The sequence below is a fragment of the Thalassophryne amazonica genome, chromosome 12, assembly GCF_902500255.1.
Source record: "Thalassophryne amazonica chromosome 12, fThaAma1.1, whole genome shotgun sequence".
Taxonomy (NCBI): Eukaryota; Metazoa; Chordata; class Actinopteri; order Batrachoidiformes; family Batrachoididae; genus Thalassophryne; species Thalassophryne amazonica.
In genome coordinates, this window is record NC_047114.1 from 64,801,566 (window position 1) to 64,824,441 (window position 22,876).

The 22,876-nt window shown below is 41.5% G+C and overlaps 1 protein-coding gene across 2 annotated transcripts; it reads left to right on the top strand.

Moving 5' to 3' along the window:
• The first annotated feature begins 64 nt into the window (after positions 1-64).
• On the top strand, positions 65-20,396 carry gpsm2 (G protein signaling modulator 2). 2 transcript variants are annotated; one of them, XM_034184127.1, is made up of 16 exons: positions 65-211; positions 2,414-2,452; positions 6,003-6,372; positions 12,672-12,893; positions 12,985-13,120; positions 13,266-13,405; positions 14,152-14,275; positions 14,414-14,529; positions 16,610-16,765; positions 16,844-16,952; positions 17,085-17,214; positions 17,292-17,368; positions 17,473-17,658; positions 17,736-17,895; positions 19,351-19,541; positions 19,663-20,396. In XM_034184127.1, the coding sequence occupies exons 3-16, from the start codon at positions 6,308-6,310 to the stop codon at positions 19,837-19,839; spliced, it is 1,989 nt and encodes a 662-aa protein (XP_034040018.1). In that variant the 5' UTR covers positions 65-211; positions 2,414-2,452; positions 6,003-6,307; the 3' UTR covers positions 19,840-20,396. The 2 variants fall into 2 exon arrangements, with proteins under 2 accessions (XP_034040018.1, XP_034040019.1); XM_034184128.1 differs by lacking the exon at positions 6,003-6,372 and having other exon boundaries at positions 66-211.
• Positions 20,397-22,876: the final 2,480 nt, after the last annotated feature.

A 22,876-nucleotide genomic window follows, 5' to 3' on the forward strand; every position in this document is an offset into this window, starting at 1 on the left:
GAAGTTAAATGAGACTTAAAAAAAAAAAAAAAAAAATATATATATATATATATATATATATATATATATAGTATTGGATTTGATTTGATAAATGCGCGTTGTGTTTACATCACCGTAGGTGTTTTGTGAGTCGGTGTTGGGTTTCTATTGCTTTGAGAAATCTACGGAAAAAGGAGGAGAATTCCAAAGCGTTCGAACTGGATCATCTAACGTAAGTTGAGCAGCTAACAAACAAACAAGCTAATATTTCGCTAAAGCTATATGTGATTTAATTCACTCATCACAGTTTTAAACGCATACTCATGTGAACTAGAATTTAAATCTGAAGGACATACCCCATGGCAATGGACCTGATGTTAATGAGTCTAGTAGAGGTTAGTTTTGAGTACGTGGCTATTTCATGTGTTTACTAATAACACATTACGTGCATCAGTTACAATAAATGATACTTGATAATTAATATTTTATCCAATAATAGTACATAGCAGATACAGCCTACTCTTGTGACAAATGTGTTCAGAAATAAATTTAACAGACAAAGATGTGAAGATTCAGCTGTCAGAATGTACATAGTAGACTGAAGTGTAATCAGTTTTGTTGTAACAAAGCCCGTCTGTGTTCCTCCGTACTATTCACAACAGTCTCACAGACCAAAGTTGCACGGTCTCTCCAGTTACACACTTCAAAGTTGCCAATGGTTGTCAGTCATGCATGTTTTGTTGACACCACAGAACCGCCTTGAGTCCTGGATCATAACCATCCAGGCAGACCAGTCCATTCCCACATCTCTAAAATAGCCATCTATCTCTTGCAGCCAGGTGAAATTTGAGCATCCCCTTGGCCTTCTCCAGCTACGGGGATCCTCAACACTCAGACACCTGTGTGCTAGAGCATGCACAGAAAAATGGGCCACTTGGCCAAAATGTCATAGCTGATTCTCCCTCACAATGCAAGTGACACTCCTCGTCCTTGTGTTGCTTAGTCCAAGTCTCACAACAATACAGCAAGACAGACCGCACCAGGACCCTAAAGATTTGGACCTTTGTTCACCTGCAAAGATATCATCATCGCCAAACACCTCTGTCCAGTGACCTCATGATTCCACAAGCTCCTCCCAAACACCTATTAATCTCAAAGGCCGAGAACCCAGAGACATGTATATCACTGCAGAGACATAGTCAAGGCTTGAAATGTTTGTGTATCCTCCCCAGTATTGTCTAAAGAAAACTGACTGTAAAAGTAATGATTTACTGTCAATCCATCAAATGTGCTAATAACTGTCACATGTACACTTCATGTCTTTGTATTTTATTCTTTAACATTTTATTTTGTTGTTCATTAACTTTGGGCATTTTATTACATACTCTGGTTATAGTGTATTGGTTAATTTGCATTTAGTTATGAACATTTTTTAAATCCCTACTTAAAATACAGCAGTGGTAACAGTAATAAGCGGGGTTGTGGTCCAATACTTGTCCAGACCTCTATCAAATACTGGCTGTTCTTTCAGCACTTGCACTTACAGTTAAACTAAGAATAGCTAATGTGCCGTCTCTGACTGAAAGAGCTGCTTTTGAGCTCATGCCTTTTCATTTAATCAGGTCTGCTAGACTAACCATAACGACCTGGAGACACTTTATATATATATAAAATATAACAATGCTCAAATACCCTTGGCCGTATGCACATGTAATCGATGAAAAGACTGTGTAGAAAGAATGTGACCTTTTGGCGCCTTAGAATAGGTCAAGGTTAGCTGTCTTTGAACTTGTCCAACGTCTGTGTCCCAAGAATGCTCCCTGTGAACTTGAAGACCCTGGAAGTAGTAGGAATGGAGTTATGCTGAGTGTGTAGAAAGAATGTAACCTTTTGACCCCTTAGAATAGGTCAAGGTTACACATCTTTGAACTAGTCCAATGTCTGTGTCCCAAGAATGCTCCCTGTGAATTTGAAGACCCTGGCAGTAATAGGACTGGTCTTATGATGAGTACAGACAGATGGACGGACGGACGCAAAGTCTTCACAATGCCCGATGGCCATATTTTAGCCTGGGGTAAATATCATGCAATGCTGAAATACCGTTGGCCGTATGATCATAAAAATAGGGAACAGAATGTTCCCTTTTGACCTCTTAATACAGGTCAAGGTTTCCATCTTTGAAGTCGTCCAAGCGCTGTGTCCCAAGAATGCTCCCTGTGAATTTGAAGACCCTGGTAGTACGTAATAGGACTGGACTTATGCTAAGCACAAACAGACAGGTGGATGCAAGGCCTTTAGAATACCTGATGGCTATAGTTTGGCCTCGGGTAAAAATGAATTGTTCTTTACATGTCTCAAAGTGCTATGTTATACATTTGTATTCAGGTGTACTCTGAGGTACGTTTTTTCACAGTTATTAAATTTTTCCTTGCAGGTTTCCCAGATTTCCTGTTCCTGTGTTAAAGAATTACCGGTCAGTATCACAGCACACATTTGACTGCTTCATTTCTTTATTTGTTTTGGTTCGGCATTTTGCTGGGTCATGCTGTAGTGCTTTGTGGTGTTGTTTCCGTATTTAGCTATTTCTGTCATTGCACTGCATCAGTGGGCTTTGCACACAAAGAAAATAGATCACTTCTATCCTGTGGTTAAGATGCAGTCATGTCCTGTTTGTGACAGAGTCGGTTATTACCTCTTATGAGGCTGTCGTTCAAAACAGCCACTTTTTCTCTTGGATCACTTGTCCATGTTAAGCAATTACTAATCGTGCACACTGTGAGCAGAGCTGGTCTGTCATAAACACACCCATTTGGCAAACACAGTTGTAAAGTGCTGCATGAACACTGGCATGCATTGATTGTTTTTTTTTTTTTTTGTTTTTTTTATGTGCAGGAACATATAGCGCGCACACTGTCAAACCCTCTGCTGTACTCTGTATTGTGACGTTCACATTCAAATAACAGCAGGAATAACAGGCTGGACAAGAAGAGGATTTCAAAGCTATTGTCAGTTTTGATGAAAGCATATGTTCTTACCACAGAGCTGAAAAATTATCACAATGAAATGTTTCAGTGTATCAGTAATTATTGATGTTTTTAATGACTTTTAATTATGGTTATGTCATTTCTGGGTACAACCTGGCAGAGTCGTGCTCCCTTTATTTTTGCAGGAGATGCTGAAAAGCAGTGTAATAAGAAGCAGTTACTAAGTAGTGCTAAAGTTAGTTTAGGATCATTAGCAGCATTAGAAAGACTAAATAATAAGGCTTTAAAAAATAGAATTCATCATGTTTTTATGAAGTCACTATAATTCTGCATGCAATCGTTGCATGCAATAGTTACTTCATCCAAACCATCAACATGTCTATTAGACCCCATTCCTACCAGGCTGCTCAAGGAAGCCCTACCATTATTTAATGCTTCGATCTTAAATATGATCAATCTATCTTTATTAGTTGGCTATGTACCACAGGCTTTTAAGGTGGCAGTAATTAAACCATTACTTAAAAAGCCATCACTTGACCCAGCTATCTTAGCTAATTATAGGCCAATCTCCAACCTTCCTTTTCTCTCAAAAATTCTTGAAAGGGTAGTTGTAAAACAGCTAACTGATCATCTGCAGAGGAATGGTCTATTTGAAGAGTTTCAGTCAGGTTTTAGAATTCATCATAGTACAGAAACAGCATTAGTGAAGGTTACAAATGATCTTCTTATGGCCTCAGACAGTGGACTCATCTCTGTGCTTGTTCTGTTAGTCCTCAGTGCTGCTTTTGATACTGTTGACCATAAAATTTTATTACAGAGATTAGAGCATGCCATAGGTATTAAAGGCACTGCGCTGCGGTGGTTTGAATCATATTTATCTAATAGATTACAATTTGTTCATGTAAATGGGGAATCTTCTTCACAGACTAAGGTTAATTATGGAGTTCCACAAGGTTCTGTGCTAGGACCAATTTTATTCACTTTATACATGCTTCCCTTAGGCAGTATTATTAGACGGCATTGCTTAAATTTTCATTGTTACGCAGATGATACCCAGCTTTATCTATCCATGAAGAAAGAGGACACACACCAATTAGCTAAACTGCAGGATTGTCTTACAGACATAAAGACATGGATGACCTCCAATTTCCTGCTTTTAAACGCAGATAAAACTGAAGTTATTGTACTTGGCCCCACAAATCTTAGAAACATGGTGTCTAACCAGATCCTTACTCTGGATGGCATTACCCTGACCTCTAGTAATACTGTGAGAAATCTTGGAGTCATTTTTGATCAGGATATGTCATTCAATGCGCATATTAAACAAATATGTAGGACTGCTTTTTTGCATTTACGCAATATCTCTAAAATTAGAAAGGTCTTGTCTCAGAGTGATGCTGAAAAACTAATTTGTGCATTTATTTCCTCTAGGCTGGACTATTGTAATTCATTATTATCAGGTTGTCCTAAAAGTTCCCTGAAAAGCCTTCAGTTAATTCAAAATGCTGCAGCTAGAGTACTAACGGGGACTAGAAGGAGAGAGCATATCTCACCCATATTGGCCTCTCTTCATTGGCTTCCTGTTAATTCTAGAATAGAATTTAAAATTCTTCTTCTAATAAGGTTTTGAATAATCAGGTCCCATCTTATCTTAGGGACCTCATAGTACCATATCACCCCAATAGAGTGCTTCGCTCTCAGACTGCAGGCTTACTTGTAGTTCCTAGGGTTTGTAAGAGTAGAATGGGAGGCAGAGCCTTCAGCTTTCAGGCTCCTCTCCTGTGGAACCAGCTCCCAATTCGGATAAGGGAGACAGACACCCTCTCTACTTGTAAGATTAGGCTTAAAACTTTCCTTTTTTGCTAAAGCTTATAGTTAGGGCTGGATCAGGTGACCCTGAACCATCCCTTAGTTATGCTGCTATAGACTTAGACTGCTGGGGGGTTCCCATGATGCACTGAGTGTTTCTTTCTCTTTTTGCTCTGTATGCACCACTCTGCATTTAATCATTAGTGATTGATCTCTGCTCCCCTCCACAGCATGTCTTTTTCCTGGTTCTCTCCCTCAGCCCCAACCAGTCCCAGCAGAAGACTGCCCCTCCCTGAGCCTGGTTCTGCTGGAGGTTTCTTCCTGTTAAAAGGGAGTTTTTCCTTCCCACTGTCGCCAAGTGCTTGCTCACAGGGGGTCGTTTTGACCGTTGGGGTTTTTACGTAATTATTGTATGGCCTTGCCTTACAATATAAAGCGCCTTGGGGCAACTGTTTGTTGTGATTTGGCGCTATATAAATAAAATTGATGGATTGAAATTGATTGATTGAATTGGAATTTGAAGCCCTGCCCCAAAACAAATGGGCTGCAAGTTTGCAGTTTGCATAAAAGTAAATATTATGTAGAAATAAATGAATACTTTCAGTCAAGATTGGACAGAATTTTTACTGAATGATAACTGTTAAACCTAAGTTTTGATAGTAGTTAATCATGTCTTTGTGAGAGACTTTGTGAATATCTGGCCTGTGTCTTTGTGTGGGGTGGGTGGGGTTAAAGGGCTAAACTTTAAGGACAAGTGGGTGTGGCTAGCATGACCTCATGGAGAAATGAAGTAATGGTCGGCTCTGGTCTCGACACAGTCTATTTTATCCATTCAGCTGCTTTTCACTGTGCTTTTCTTTGGTGGAAACAACCCGATTCTGTAATTCTTTTTCATTTTTTTTTTTTTTTTAAGTGTTTGGTAAGTTTTCTTCAAAAATCATGCCGCTTGTTTTCAGTAATTATCTGTATATTTCTCTACCTGTGCTTGTGTAGCTCTTTTCTCGTGAGGCATTCACAGCTTGCTCTCATGCACATCTCCAGCCACGGATTAATGGAGCCCGTGCTTTAGATTGACAGCTTGCCGATGATTGTCTTTCCCACTCATTCCCATCCTCCTCTCTCACTTCCTGCCTGGCGTGCCTGTGCCCTGCTGGTGTTTGGTTGGTGTTGCCATGGCACCCTGTGGCCGGACTGAGTCCTCACAGACAGAGTCTTGTGTTCTCTTTACAGTGGGCCGCTGATGTAAGGTCAATGAGCAGTGACGCAAAACACCATTAACGAAAGCAGCCCCATGGACTAATGCTCAAGACTCGACAGATCCATCTCACACCCATGGGGTCACATTCCCTTGTTGACGTTTTGCAGAGGGACGGCGACAGACTTGTCCACACTGGGTGACTTTTTAAGTTTGGCACCTCTCCTGTTGCCAAACTTTCAAATACTTTTTTTCTTTTCTTCTCCTTGGCTTTTATTTTTTCAACGCAACAATTTTTTCGGGATCGAAACTGGGATTTTCCCTCATATTATGTACCTCAATGGATACAAGCAGCTCAGGGGTTAGCACGCAAACTGAGGAGCAGTCCTTTCATGTTCGCTACAGGTAGGAATCTCCCAACTTGTGAAGCACAGAACCTTTTTATGTCTTTTTTTCTCTAATGAGACCATTTTTATAGCGATTGCTTGAAAACCTTTTTAATATTGAAGTACCATGCTACCAGGTTGGAGATCAGGTGTTTCAAGTTTGTTTGTTTTGTGTGTGTGTGTGTTTTTTTATGAAGCAATGCTGTTACGTATCTGTAAATTGAACCTTTCTCTTCATAGTGTTTTGTGACTGTGTTGACTAAAGGCAGGTGAGTTTCCTATCGAAAGCATCAGCCAGGTGTCCCTCTGTATTCAGGCAAAGGTAGAGTTCTGGGAGCAGGTGTGACCTTTCAGTTGCCGGCTTCAATATTTAAAAAGGCTTGAAAAATTCATTAGTGCTTGCTTTTTTGCCACACAGGTTTGTTTAGCTTGTTTGAACTGAGCAGATGTCTGCTCAGAGGAAGGATGTCTGCATTTCATTGGATTCTACTGTAAAGTTGGGCATTGTCAGTCAGTTGATTCCAAGAAACTAAGCCGTAGGATCATGTCTGACATGTCTAACAAAGCTTCTTAATGCTCACCAGTTCTCTAATCTGAGGTGACCAGGTCAGAGCTTGAAAGAAAAGCAAGCAGCTTACCTGAGAAAATGCTGACTCTGCAGTTTCTTTACTTACCTGCATTTGGAGATTTAATGCTGTGATGGCGTCACATGCCTGACTGTTCCAATATGTGACGTCAGTTATTTTATTGGATTTATGCCATAGGAAAGTAATGTCTTTATACATGAATTTTTTTTTTTGTACAAATTGACAAGCTCTTGATCACCTACATTCAGTAAAGGATTGTAATTTAATCTCGCCATGCATCAGAGAAGGAGAAGGAGCTGATGTCTGGATGTTTTCTTAGGGAAGCCTCAGTAGATGCCTGTCTGAGGTTCCATGTGCTGCTGCTGCTATTGTTGTTGTAAGATACGAAAAGCTTGCAGGTAGGCTAGTATTTACTATAGTGGCATTGTTAGATTGATCTGTGTTCAGTTTGGCAGTAAACAAGAGGTAGGCTAGCCTTATTATTAGAAGAGCTTTATTAGGTGTTTAGGACACAACAGCTGGCTTTGTTTGCAAAATTATACCCTAACTGAAAGAAGAAACAAGATGCTTTGTTGTTTTTGCATTGTTTCAATTGCACACAATAGGATGTTTATTTCATGTCAAGCTTTCAGATGAGATTGTGTGTTATTGTCAGTGGCTCTGAAACACAAAGCCTCAGGTGGATATAAAAGGAAAGTCAAAGATAAACAACCAAATAGAGTTTGTATGTGAGGCTGAACTCTTCCCATAATGAGCTGCTTTCCTGAAAAATGACAGTTTGCAGAGTTTTAGTTTTTGAATTGCGCATTTTTTAATCCACATCAATTCAGGGCCTTGTTTGGGAAAACGTATTCCCAAATTTCCCTGAAATAAAGGATTATTTTATGGCATGTTCAGTGAAAACTACCAATCCTCCTTATAGGTTGGTAATACGCATATTATAATATTGTACAAGATTGACACATCTTGGCAGTTATGGCCCTTGATTAACAAACCTTAACACTACCATTTTCATGAGTTGGTCCCTGCATTCTGAAATAAACTTCTGTCTTAGGAGGAATTTCAGGAAACTTGGTGCAATTCCTTGAAATGTTATTAGAATGTAGCAGGCACTTGTACAAAAGCAGCATTTGCCAGTGAGTGATATTGTGCTGTCACAGCACTCTTGTTACTTTGGACAGTTTTTGAATACTTCTTACACTGAAATCATGGCAGTGTTTTCTTGTGGTAAACTTGTGAGCAAACATTGCATTTCTTGTCTAGTCATTCATTGACTAAGCATATTGTTAAAAATGAAGTTCAAGAGTCAGCTGGGGCAGCACAGTGGCTTAGTGGTTAGCAATGTTGCCTCACAGCAAGGTCATGGGATCGATTCCCACCTGTGACCTTTCTGTGTGGTGTTTGCATGTTCTCCCCATGTTTGTATGAGTTCTCTGCAGGTGCTCCGGCTTCCTCCCACATCCAAAGACATGCAGGTTAGCTGGATTGGAAACTTGAAATTGTCCATAGGTGTGTGTGCAGATGAGAATGTGTTTGTCTATATGTGGCTCTGTGACTCCTATCCAGGGTGTACCCTGCTTCATGCCCTATGACTGCTGGGATACGCTCCACCCCCACCCCACCCCATGACCCTTAATTGGAGTAAGCGGTTGAAGATGTGTGTGAGGAGAGAGGAGGAGAGAGTCAAATGAGCAAACATGGCCCATGTGAAAATGATACTAGTTTGGCATTATTGTATTAAAAATTATTTATTTAAACTGTTATTGTATTCAAAATCCTTTATTTAAACTGTTGTTGAGCAACAACAAAACATAATTCACATATGAGGGCACTGGGAACAAGGTTGTGTTGTTAAAGCTGTTAAATAAGTTAAATTATAGATTCAGCCAATCAAACATTAATTTTCAATTCCCTTATCAATTCTTGACCAGTTATCTTCTGTGTGGAGGAATGATGGCCGACATCGGTTTTCAGCATCAGTGCAGTTGTTTTCCTGGTTGGTAGATGCAGTTTAACATCATGATGTTACATTTGAAATTATGATACATGAGCTTGCAATGTGGAACTGTCTGACACTTCCGATTCCAAACAAGTGCAAAATTTGGAATCGGTTCTCAAATTGAACCAGTTCTCAATTCCCATGACAATAAAGTAACAACATATTCAGCTACTTTTCATGCCACAGTGATGTAGATGAAAGCTGTAAAGGAACCTGAAAACATAAAGGTTGACAGTTTGAAGGACCCTAAACAAAACGTTTGAAAGGTTGAATGATGAGAACAGAAGTAAGGGCCCCTTCACACGTAACACGATTGAGGAAGAATGGCGCATGAAGGAGGAGTCAAATGGCATTCGTGAAAAATCTGAGCCACCTCTAATGCCTCGTATACGTGTTGCCACAACCATTCATGCACTGCAGTGACCGAAAGACAGAGTGCCCTGTGAGTGCTCATTCGATCCCCCTCTCGGCAGGTGTCGGCCAAATTCCAGGTGTCACACATGAACATCCAACACTGTTCGCTGGACACTTAGAAAAGGCGGGGATATTCACACTCTTGGTACGAGAGCAGCTGACCACATTTGAGCTGTTTGTGAGAATTGTCTAAGTGCCCACGAGTGTGGCGTCACCAAGCAACCCACATGGGCGTGGCTGTGCCGAAAATATGTGGCTTGAGTGTGTATGCCCCCCCGCTCCCCCAACACATATGGTGTGACAGTGTGTTGCCTCCCGCCTCAACACATGTGGCGTGTGGTGGGGGAGGAGCATAGTTGCATGACATGCTGTAATTTATGTATAGAAGGTCACATGGGGAATGGCCAGCCACGCACTGACAGCTGGAAATGACGGCTCAATGGACGTGAAGTGTTACATTAAAAACAGAGACCACAGCCAGGACAGGTATGTAAATACTACATATACAATTACATAACAAATAACTACAGCGATTAATCATAGAGCAAAGAAAAGGAGAGAGACACTTTATTCTGTGGGCTAATAGAACAGATGGGCATGTCTGCACAAGCCGCTGCTGATGAGATCTCTGGTCCTGGAGGTCCCAGCTGGAGAACACGTACTGTGTTTTGAAAGACATGACCTTACAACTCTATGCCATGAGGCGTGTGTGTGTGCTTGCTGTTGTCACGTGGAAATACATTAAAACATATATCGCTTTCGCCATGGGCTGGAGCAGCAGCTCGGCACACGCACTGGCAAGCTGTCCCATGTGAAAAGGACCGTCTGATCATGTGGACACTCAAATGGCGATTTGAATGTCACGTCATCCACATGAGCTACGGTCCACATGACGTGGAGTCTCTCCATCGGCACGCCGCTTGCTGGACAGACATGCAGGGCCAACTGGACACGCCGGGCCAGCAGATGTGGACATGATAAGCGCGCACTGCTTCATTGATGTCATTTCATGACTGTACGTGTGTGACCATGGGTCATCTACAGAGGAACAGAAGGATCATACTTGTATTGTCTGCTCGATAAGAGGGATTCAGTAAATTGCAGTGTTTTTTATGGTTTGTGGTTTTTATTTTTTTCCCCCACAGCAGTGACAAAGGGGGATGCTTCCTCCCGTGACCTGCAGCCACGAGGCGTGTGTCACTGCGGGATTTCCCCACATTGTAATAATTAAAACACATCTGCAATCTGCAAAAATCACATTTGCAACGTGGTCACCAGCGGATCACTGCGCACTGGACATGCCATGCTGGCTGATGTGTTCATGACACAGAAGCTGACTCTTCATGAAACGAGAGGCCGGCTGATTTCTTCATGAGAGGGGCGCATCAGGTAATTCATGTAAAATATAAAAGGGAGAACAGTAATCCACGTCATTTCAGTACTTCCTGGTGTACGTCTAAGCGGAGGCTAACTCCGTTCATTATAACAGGAATTAAGTACTGTAAATTGTGGTGTTTTATTAATTTTTTGCTCCACTGCTGTGTGTGCGACTTTCCACATGCTTGCACTGTGTTCGTGCATGCGAACTTCTCCAGCTCTGACGTGAACTGTGGACTGTCCAGGACTTTCTCAGCCTGCGCAGGGCTGTTCCCTCCGCCCCCCCAGACTGTCAGACAAGGCCGTCGACGGCGCCGAAACTGGCTGCCTTCCGGAGTGTTCTGATAAACTGGTCCTTTCAAATCTCGGTTGTCGTCCTGTGTCCTTGTTTTGTCTCTGTGATTATTGTTTTTGGTGCTGATGGGATTTTTTTTTTTCCTCATTGCCGCTGTGTAATGCAGCGGCTATGAGGGGTTTTTTTTCTTCTCCTTTTCCCTCGTGTTTTGCTTCATATATATGTTTTATGTACCGGGCCGGCCTATGTGTTGTGTGTTATGTGTGTTGTTTGTTATGGGTCGGTGTTGGATTGCTCAGCCCTGCTGTTGACCAAGGCAGGGATGTACATCTGGAGCTGGTCCCCGGGCGCCTAATGGCGACCTCTGCTCCTACTGGCAAATAGGATGGGTTAAATGCAGTAGCCACATTTCATTGTGCAGGAAAGTTCTTCTGTTCTGTGCATATGACAATAAAATTTCCTTGATTCCTTGATAGGCCCAACACCATAGTAGGAGAAACGTGCCCATATCATGATGCTTGCACCACCATGCTTCACTGTCTTCACTGTGAACTGTGGCTTGAATTCAGAGTTTGGGGGTCATCTCACAAACTGTCTGCGGCCCGTGGACCCAAAAAGAACAATTTTACTCTCATCAGTCCACAAAATATTCCTCCATTTCTCTTTAGGCCCGTTGATGTGTTCTTTGGCAAATTGTAACCTCTTCTGCACGTCTTTTATTTAACAGAGGGACTTTGCGGGGGATTCTTGCAAATAAATTAGCTTCACACAGGCATCTTCTAACTCACATCACTTACAGGTAACTCCAGACTGTCTTTGATCATTCTGGAGCTGATCAATGGGTGAGCCTTTGCCATTCTGGTTATTCTTCTATCCATTTTGAAGGTTGTTTTCCATTTTCTTCCACGCGTCTCTGGTTGTCCATTTTAAAGCATTGGAGTTCATTGTAGATGAACAGCTTATAATTTTTTGCACCTGCGTATAAGTTTTCCCTTCTCCAATCAACTTTTTAATCAAACTACGCTGTTCTTCTGAACAATGTCTTGAACGTCCCGTTTTCCTCAGGCTTTCAAAGAGAGGGGACACCTGGTTCACACCTGTTTGTTCCACAAAATTGATGAACTCACTGACTGAATGCCACACTACTATTATTGTGAACACCCCCTTTTCTACTTTTTTTACTAATAGCCCAATTTCATAGCCTTAAGAGTGTGCATATCATGAATGCTTGGTCTTGTTGGATTTGTGAGAATCTACTTCATCTACTGGTACCTTGTTTCCCATGTAACAATAAGAAATATACTCAAAACCTGGATTAATCTTTTTAGTCACATAGCACTACTATTATTCTGAACACTACTGTAAGAGCTCAGCTACCAAAACAAACAAATCCCAATTTGGGCCATTGTTCTCTGAAAGTGGAAGGAAGTGACTGATTTCCGCTGTTTCAAGCTTTTCCTTAGAAAGAAGTGTTGTTTTCTTGCTGGTAGTGTAGTCTGGTCAGTTGGGTCTAGGCTGCAGCCACTGATTTTCGAATATTATTAAGAGTTATTGGCTTTTTTTGGTTCAGGTCGTTCGGGGTCAACTTGTCCAGTTGTGTTTGTGCTTGATGCTTGATAGCCTGAGTCTGCTTGTGTTTGCTGTAGGATGGAGGTGTCCTGCCTGGAGCTGGCATTGGAAGGTGAACGTCTCTGTAAGGTGAGCGACTACAGAGCAGGTGTCTCCTTCTTTGAAGCTGCCATCCAGGTGGGCACGGAGGACTTGCAGGTGCTCAGTGCCATCTACAGCCAGCTCGGCAATGCCTACTTCCACCTGCACGATTACGCCAAGGCCCTGGAATTCCACCGACACGACCTCACCTTGACCAGGTTGGACATACATGTATGCAGGAACACACAAATGTCTGCTATCAGAATGTTTGCTTTACTTTTAAATTCAATGTTACTGTGTGTCTCATAGAACAGTTGGAGATCTGGTTGGAGAAGCCAAAGCCAGTGGAAACCTCGGGAACACGCTGAAAGTAATGGGGCGATTTGATGAGGCTGTGGTTTGCTGTCAGAGGCACCTGGATATAGCAAGGGATATTAATGACAAGGTGAAGCTACAGGGTATTCACACATTTTAATAGCAAATGTAACAATTGATCAACTATACAGTATGGAGCAGTTTCATTTGAAGCTTCTCAAAATTTGACATTGATGTGTTTTGTTTTGTTTTTTGTTGTTGTTGTTTTTTGTCAGGTGGGTCAGGCCAGAGCTCTCTATAACTTTGGGAATGTGTATCACGCTAAAGGCAAAAGTATCTGTTGGAGTGGAGCTGAGCCTGGAGATTTTCCAGAGGAGGTCATGATGGCACTGAGGAAAGCAGCTGAGTACTATGAGTAAGTCAGTATGCAGTGCTATACACAGTAAAATTCACTGTGTATGACTCCCTGTATTGTACTTGTATTGGTGATATGGGTATATCAAGTGGTGTTGTGAGATTCCCAACTTGACACCCATAAAATTAACCCGAAGTCGCAGACCAAACGGTCCCCCTTAAAAATCGGTCTGCCTGCCTTCACTGTGCATTCGTCATCAACCGCGGATCACTGATCACCTCATTTCTGCTTCATAAATCCAGTCATCATCTATCTCAGCAACAGATATCTGAAGCTTTTATACAATAATCATTTCCACATAAAGTCAGCATTATTTCATCATAAACGACGGAGGAAGCGATCAGAGCGCCGCAGCAACGTGAGCTGCTAGCTGGTGCATTCAATACACCGCCATTATTTCAAAGCGTCACAGATTATTGCCTCGTTTCTGCTTAAAACTGCATTGTTTCTGCTTAAACTGACTTTAGAATGATTTAAGAGGTTTTACTTTATTATCTGGTGCTTAATAATCCCATTAATCCATTTGATCGCTTTGGGGGAAGAGACTCCGTCTCAGACAAGCTGCGGTGGTCGCAAATGATGCATGCGCAGTGAAGGCAGGCGGACCAATCTTTAGGGGGAGGGGGTACCGTTTGGTCTGCGACACCGGTTATTTTTTTCATTTTCAGTATGCACTACTTTGGGGGGGGGGGAGCCTCGCTGCTAACAGTTCTGCCTGACGTTTTGCTTCTGTGTGAATTTTCTAGGGCTAACTTGGCGATAGTAAAGGAGCTTGGCGATCGGGCTGCCCAGGGCCGCACCTATGGAAACCTTGGCAACACATATTATTTGTTGGGAAAATTTAACAATGCAGTAGATTCTCATGAACAGGTGTGGTGTAACCCTGAACACCCTGTGTGTACCAAAACACCATACTGTACTCCATGATCATGCATCATCACTGAAAGTTCACCCCTCCACTTGCAGTGAACCTGTGAAATGAACAAGTGTTTCCGTTCCTTTCCACAGCGCTTGCTCATAGCTAAAGAGTTTGGCGACCGCTCGGCAGAAAGACGAGCTTACTGCAACCTGGGAAATGCCTACATCTTTTTGGGGGAATTTGAAGTGGCAGCAGAGCACTACAAGTAAGCCAAACTGATCGGTCCACACAGGTATCCAGTGATGGTGATGTTTGTTCTGCGGGATTAAAAAAAAAAAGCATCATTATAGTTGATGTCATGGTAATGCTGCTATGATTTAAACACCTGTATGTTTAATTTCAGGATTTAAGAGTGCCAGAGCAAATTTTCCACATCGTGAATTTATTTTGGCTGTGGCACTCTTATAAACATACATAAACAAACAACATTTAGTGATCTTGGAAGTTTCTTGGAAACAGTTTAAACTGCTCATACACTATCATTGCCCAATCTGCTGTCCATGAGTCTGCTAACTGTACATTAAAAGTACTAGTATTTTAGTATACTGTACATAATGCACTTGGAGATGACTGCAGCAGTGTCTGTGGCCATACTTTGGACTTGTTTTGGCAAACTTGCTTCTCCATCAAACTAACAAGAAATGAGTGACTGTCCACCTTTTCACCATTTACAGTAATTTTAAGCAGTCTTATATGAGCAAAGCAACAGAACCTCAGGTGCTGGCGGTGGTGCTCGCTCTATGGTAGAGTGATGCCAAAACCGGAAATGCCAAATGTTGAGTTGACACTGAAACCAGACATGCCAAATGTTGAAATTTTCCCAGCGTGATAATAGACGAGATCTCACACTAATGGAGATCTCATGCAAATTCAGTGGACAGTCGACACTGAAACTGGAAATGCTAACCTGAGAGGCAGCGCACACCTTGACAGCCCTTCAGGTCAGTCAGTGGCTATCTAGCGTGTAAATTACATGAAAAAATATTTGGATCTTTGAAAATAAGTAAATTTCTCTACCCTGAATAATCAGAATTGATATCTCTTGCATTATCTATTGAAGAAAGGCTGTTATCATCCACACAGCTGTGATTGTAAATTTTCTATTATTTTCTAATTGTAAAAAAATCTAAAACTACATTAAAAAATGGTTGAAAAACTGATTTATCTAAGTTAGTTGTGATTCTCAGTTTATTCAAGAAAGGCTGTTGTCACTTATGCAGTTGGTTAAAATGATGTCCTTAAATAGGTTTAAGCTTATCTGTGGCAACAAGGCCACCTTAAGTGGTAAGAACTTTACCATTCATGATGTGCCATCTGATGGTGAGGAGCTTCTCTCATTAATGTTGACAACATGAAACATATTATCAGTATACACCAATTCTGCAATTTCTGATGCATCAGAAATTGCAGAATTGTGGCTTTTGGGTATTAAAAATTATGAGTGGTTTATAGCTTTCATGGCTTCACAGTGGAGCTAACCAAGCTACCATTGGGAATGTTACTTTACAGAAATGCTGGAGGGCCGACTTCTTATATGGTCCGTTAGCACAACTAACCGCACAGCAAATTGTATTATCTCAGATATTTCAAATAAAATGCTCAGAAAGGACAGAAACGATTGGCCTACAGCACCAAGCTGCCGTTGCGAGCAGTCTCTGTGGACTGTGTGCGGCGCTCACTGCCCAGGACAGAATGCAGTACTGTGATTGGTTGAAAGTAGCTGTGTGGACAGAATACAGTGCTGTGATTGGTTGAACTATTCTTATGCTTTTTGGTAGGCTTGAGGGTCTTTTTTTTTTCCTGTATGTTTCAGTGACACATTATACCAGCATGCTTTGATGTCAGAATGCGTGTGTGATACGAAAAATGCAAGTTGGCAGGTTTGTATTAGTAAGAATGTCTTGTTCGCTGTGAGCAGCATAGTCGCCGCTGCGCAGGTAAATTGTGTATGGATACAGAGGAACTGGGTCCGAGTTCTTAATGTGGGCCAAGTTGTCGTCTTATCAGCAAATTTCACAGTTCAACATATTTGAACTTTAAATGATGAGGTGTGGGTCAACAGTTTTGTCACTTTCCTCTACACAAGGATGCCATCATGCCCCACACCCTCAATCAAAGAAGAAGACACGTAAAATATGAAATCCTGTGATAATATCCACATTTTTACACTCCAGAATATGTTCCCCGGCTGTGCTGTGCTGTGCTGCCTGATCAGTTATGTCTGCAAAGTCTGAAGCCATGTGCTGATGCTGAAGCATATTGATGTGTGTGTCTGTGTCTGTCAGGAGGACGCTACAATTGGCGCGACAGCTGAAGGATCGAGCTGTGGAGGCTCAGGCCTGCTACAGTCTAGGCAACACCTACACACTCCTCCAGGACTTTGAGCGAGCCATCGACTATCACCTGAAACACCTCATCATAGCCCAGGACCTGAATGACAGGTCACACTCAATCGAAGCAAGAAAAGCCTGCTTAGACTGTGGACAACATGTGGACTTAAATTAAGTTTCTTGCTGCAGGATCGGAGAAGGCCGAGCATGCTGGAGTCTGGGGAATGCTCACACAGCACTGGGGAACCACGACCAGGCCATGCAGTTTGCTGAGAAACACCTTGAGATCTGCAGAGAGGTACAGGCAAAACATCACACTGAACAAATCTGAGGAATTTGTGTAAAACATGATGCGAACAGTTGTCCTTGTACAAAATAATTTCCAAAACGTGGTGAAGTAACTTACCTCCTCTCCGTGTGACATTTTCAGACTGGCGACAGGAGCGGGGAGCTGACGGCTCGTATGAACGTGTCAGACCTCCAGATGGTTTTGGGTTTGAGCTACAGCACTAATAATTCCACTCTTTCTGAGAACAAAGAGGTCGACTATAACCTGCACGGTAACATAAAAACTGGTGTTTCTGTGATGTCTTTAACAGTTTGAGTGACAGATATTAAAAGTGTTCGTGTGCTTCAGGCGCGAGGCCCAGGATGAGCAGGAGGCTCAGCATGGAGAACCTGGAGCTGATGCAACTCACACCAGACAAAATGAATGTACATCCCCACCTTGTTTTTTTGTTTTCTTGTTTCAGCTTTTAAGCTAATTTTGTCCTTTTTCCTTTCTGCATTGAGGTAATGTAACTTTTGTTGTGTTGAAGGGTCAAAAGTGGAACAGTGACATGCTGAGCAAACAATCAAAACCTTCCCTGGTTAAGAGCTCCTCCAAACTGTTCTTCGTCAGCCGTCTGCGTGGGAAAAAGTGTAAAAGTAGCAACAGTAAAATCCTCCAGGACACCAGCAACACCCTGGACACCAGCCAGACCAGTTCACAGGGAGTGCAGAAGGTATGAAGCACTCATGTCACAGACACCCAGAATCTAGCGGCCTAAACGAGTCATCCAATGTGCATTTGTTCTTTTAGCGAGTCAGCCCTGAAGTGCTCGGAGACGAGGGCTTTTTTGACCTCCTCAGTCGTTTCCAGAGCAACCGTATGGATGACCAACGCTGTGCAATCCAGAATAAAGGCAGCAAGTTATCATTGAACAGTGGACCAGAGACGCCTCCCAGAGTTATTAGGAAATGTGAGTTCAGTATGTTCACACACAAAATTAACTAATTACAAATATTTATACTCAAGGGTTGTCAAAAAAAAAATCAGTACTCCCAAACTAAAATTTAGTATCGGACATTCATTTGCAACTGAACCAATACCACCAGTGCGGTGTTGTTCACTTCCTCCTCTCAAACACCACCACTGCAGACTGTTCTGACAGTACAGCCGGCCCCTCCTCTCACTTAGCAGAAAAACCAGTCCAGTAATGGGCCTTAATTGGTATTAAAATGGCTTAAATCTGTCAACAGTCTTAAAATTACCAAGACATAAGGAAGTAGGATTTTATTCATGTTTTCTTCTGACAATTCCTCTGGCAATTAAATACCTCAAACTAAATGGGAATCTACATTTTTTTTTTTATTCTGTGAAAACATCTTGTAACGCTACTCAGAGCGATGTAGCGGAACCGTCAAATCTCTTTTGTTGCTGAAACACTCAGAGCAAAGACATGGTTCAATGTAATCCGTAATTATATAATATTGGTCTTAAATTTCTTTACTGACTGGCGTTACAGAAAGGCTTAAATCTATCTTTCCTTAACCTCTAATTGTGTTAACATTGAAACAGATCTGAGAACAGTTTAAAAACCAAAGTTGGAAGCGTCCCAAAACTGTTCACTTGATGAAATCTGGAAACAATGTGGATGCATGTAGTAACATATTTGAGCTTTGGATTTACCGTGGGACTGGCAGCAGTGGACCATGGGATGCTGGACTGACCGCGAGATGCCATTCCATGAAGCTGATGCAGCACACTGCAGGTCCATTGACGGCATGATGACTGAACACTGGCCCTGCAAACCCAGTATGCTGAATGACACCCCTCGCCCCCCCAGTAACATAAATGCTTGCATGTTCATCTCAACAACTGCACATAGATTTTCATGTTGTTTGATTTTTTTGTTTCTTCAGCTTTGTAAAAACCTGGTAACTGTTAGAACATCCTAAACAGTGGGTCACCCTTCGGGGTCTGGTCTGCTTGAGGTTTCTTCCTCACATCATCAGAGGGAGTTTTTCCTTACCACTGTCACCTGTGTGCTTGCTCTAGAGGTTGTAAGGTTAGTATCTTGAGGCAGCTTTGTTATGATTTGGGGCTATAAAAATGAGAATAAATTGAAATGGAGCTTTATTGTCTTTACAAGGACAACATAAATGTTATTTTGGTGGATTTTTTCTTTTTTTTTTGTACTACCTTCAGAAAATGTACATACAAACAATATATTGTTTTTGTTTTGTACTTTGTCCAACAACCTAAAAATTGTGCTGCTGTTTGTGTTGTTCTAGCCTTTAAAAAAAAGCCTCTTAATTTTTTTTTTGGTCATTATTTTCCCCTGTGGTATTGAGTAGTTTCCTGCATATCTGTATAGTTTTAAATTTTAGTATCATAACAACCCTGTCATGCTCAATTTTTTTTTTTTTTGTAGCTGTGTCAGAGTCTGCTAATGTCGGGGGCACTCGAGGCCGGCGATTGGAGGACTCTGGCGCAGTTGGGGGAAGCCTGCCTGGTCTCAGGGTCAATCACAACAACAACCAGGCGGTGCTCAGCCACCTGATGGCCAACGCTGACAACGCAGAGCCCGATGATAACTTCTTTGATATGCTCGTCAAGTGCCAGGTGAAACTCGCCACAGTTACTACGAAATATTTAGCATTCAAGTAAACAGGCTGCTTTTCAACCCAAGAACAAAATAGAGGCATAAACCAGAGCTGATGTGTAATCTCTCATCCTCCACCAGGGGTCCCGTTTGGATGATCAACGCTGCGCTCCCCCTCCTCCTTCAGCCCGGGGTCCCACTATACCCGATGAGGACTTCTTTAGCCTCATCATGCGCTCGCAGGCCAAACGAATGGATGAACAACGTGTTACCTTGCCATCCACCACAAACAGTACGGGCAGACCTGGCTCCAATTAAACAAAATGCAGATAGGGGGACACTATTTTTTCCTTTTGTTTAACCTCACAGGTGTGGACATCGGTTGAGGTAATGGTCCATTTGCCAGTTAGTAACTGGGAGAGGCAGAGTACAGCCTTGTGTTTCTACACGTTTGTCCTTCGGGACAGTACAAAGCACTAAAAGTAGTATGTAGAAGATTGTATGGAAACTAACTGGAGTGTGTTCAACATCCAGAATCACTTAAAATATTTCTGACAGATGCCAACCTCAGTAGTGTCAGGGACAAAGGTGTTTGTATCATTTCTTGGTTTTTATTAATTCTTTACTTTGTTGGATTTTGTGTCACACAGTGTGTATTTTTAAATACACAGCAGCTGTTTGTGTTTATTACGTTAGTTTACTGTTAACTAACGTGGATCAGTATCAGAATCAGTCCAGGAACACGTCCAGCACTCTTCCCTTGTATATTTGTTGTACATAAAGTTTTGGTATTAGACATTACTGTGGTCATCCAAGATGGTTTCAAAATCTATTTTAAACTGTTTGATAAAAAGAATGTTTTTAACTGGTCTACAGAAGCTCCTGCTTTTTTTCTATCAGTTTATTTCAAGAGGCTTTCATGAATAAACCACATTCAGTATAAACAATTTATTAGTTCATATTAACCAAATATGGAGGATGTTTGTGTAAAAGAAGCTTTACTGAACATACCAGCAATCAGACTTCAATAAGCTCAGATTCACATCACTTATAAAGCAATAATTACAAAAGCTAAATATGAGCGCTGCTAGCATTTCAAAAAACAACTGAAATAAATACATCTATATGGACATTAGTTCGGCCTTATTTGTTAAAACACTATACATAAACAAGAACTATAATCTCTACAGAGAAAATTAAAAGATGTTAGCAGACAAAGTGCATGTAAAATAAGAACATAAAAATGCATATGCCCCAAATACTGGCTACAAATAAATAGAACTGTGCGTCTGTTAGCTTTCATTATTCATAGTTATATTACAATCATAGTTTAGGCAAAGACTGACACCTACTGTTGGTATATCAATACAGCAACAGGCAAAAAAAATTATAAAATTAATGCTCAGGTGCTAAACCAAAACTTCCACTTTGCTAATATGAAGATCTTCCATTGTTAGACACAAACTGTTTCAAGGCAAAACTGATTTTACATATAAAAACATGAAACCATACACATTTGGAAAAGCAGTAACATCAGCAATCATCACATCCTGCAAAAAAGCAGAGTATGAAGTCAACTGATTCAACCTCCTGAGAAAAGAAGGAACTCACTGCAGACACTGAGATGTTACATCTGTATTTTACACAAGTTCACCTTTTGTTTGCCCGCACAACAGCAGCATAACAGCTATTAAATACTGTGCAAAAAAGATAAAGGAGCAGAGTTCTAAAAAACAAAACAAAAAAATCCTCACAAAAATTGATCAGGGGCAGGAATTAGGCATCATCTTTTCATGCATTTTATGGAAAGTAAAAACTGAAAGAAGGCACCATTATGAACAAAGCACTCCTGTTTAACCTCAACAACTCAACTGCCCAAAGTACTCCAGGAACCAACTGGTACCAGCAGGGGCTGAAAATGTAGGATTCCACCTTATGAAATAAGGAGTGACAGACCAAAAATTGTATTCACTGTTTGTTCCTAATAGTGTTAATGGAAAATATTTACAACTGTGGATTTAGCAGTTTTCCAAAGTGATGTACAAACAAAAGCTAACACAAATTGAAGAATGTCAGCAGGCGCATCAAAAGTGATCGTGAGAAATTTAGAAGACTGGCCTGAGATTTGACACCAAAATGGTGTTGCCACCAGAAGTGGAGCACAGTGGACACAAGGAAATATCCATGTGAATGAACAGAGTACAAGTTGGAGCATACAGGTTTAATCACTGCCATGTAGGAGAGCAACAAGGAGCTGATGCAAGGCCATGGAAATGAAGATGATCTGCCATGCACTTTTTTGTGGTAGATTAAAGCTACAGTGTGTAGGATTCAGTGTCATCTAGTGGTGAGGTTGCACACTGCATTATGTCATTACCAGTCAAAATTTTATTTCCCTTCACATTTTCACTTCTTTGCCTAAGGGGATTCATGCTCCCTTGCCTTCTCTTTGTGATAAGAAATGTATGATCATCCATTTGACAAAAATAAGGGTTCTCAAACTGCACTAGCAACCACTGACTCCTTTTTTCATCCATCTTGGCTATACTACAAAAGATAGAGTATGCATGTCCTTTCTGGACTACTGTATCAACATGAGGAATGGTAGCCTCCATGAGTGGTCTCATGCAGGTATGAAGGCCTCAGTCTAAGTTTATTAAAATGGATCAATTCATTATTGTGGGTAATTGTACTAATGAACAGACGGCTATCAATGTTACATTGTGTTTCTGCTTAGAAAAGCCACTAAATCTTACACATTGTAGCTTCAAAGACTAAAGGCTCACTTCTTCAATGTTTTTCATCATCTGAAGGAGGTAAGTATGGTTGATTGGAAACCTGCCAGTAAGACATAGCTGTACTCTGTACCACGCTGTGCGCTCAGAAAGGTATGTTATTTTCTTGATTTTGTACAGTCCAAGTCTACATGAACTCAGTTCACTTCCAACATAAATCCCAAACAGATGGTGTTGTGAGTAGCAGGAATAAATTAATGTTGCTGATTTGGTGTGGTCTGGAAGGATCTTCTGGAATTGTGAAGAAGCTTGGTCAGGTTGAGCTGAAGGTGCCAAAAGTGGGGAAAAAGGATCCATGACCATGTGTAAACCATCACTATCTGCCTGCTTCAGGACAATGAAGAGTTACACAGAGTGGTATGACTCAAACCAGGTGAGGGTGATGTGCAAGTTGGCACAGGGCTGATAAAGTGAGTGACTTCAGGAAAACAACTGCTCTCAAAACCCGAGTGGTTGGACCTCAGCAGACTGTTTTCTGACGAACCTCAGAGAGGAGGTTACAGATGATGTTCAGCTTTGGTTGAAAAAGGAGACAGGAAAGCAGCCAGCCCATAGTTTTC

Excerpts from the sequence above, each read along its gene's own strand:
- gpsm2 (XM_034184127.1), top strand. The coding sequence starts at position 6,308 with ATGGATACAAGCAGCTCAGGGGTTAGCACGCAAACTGAGGAGCAGTCC. Across the intron at positions 13,406-14,151 it reads AAAGCAGCTGAGTACTATGA|GGCTAACTTGGCGATAGTAA; the intron begins GTAAGTCAGTAT and ends TGAATTTTCTAG. Across the intron at positions 17,659-17,735 it reads GTTCACAGGGAGTGCAGAAG|CGAGTCAGCCCTGAAGTGCT; the intron begins GTATGAAGCACT and ends TTGTTCTTTTAG.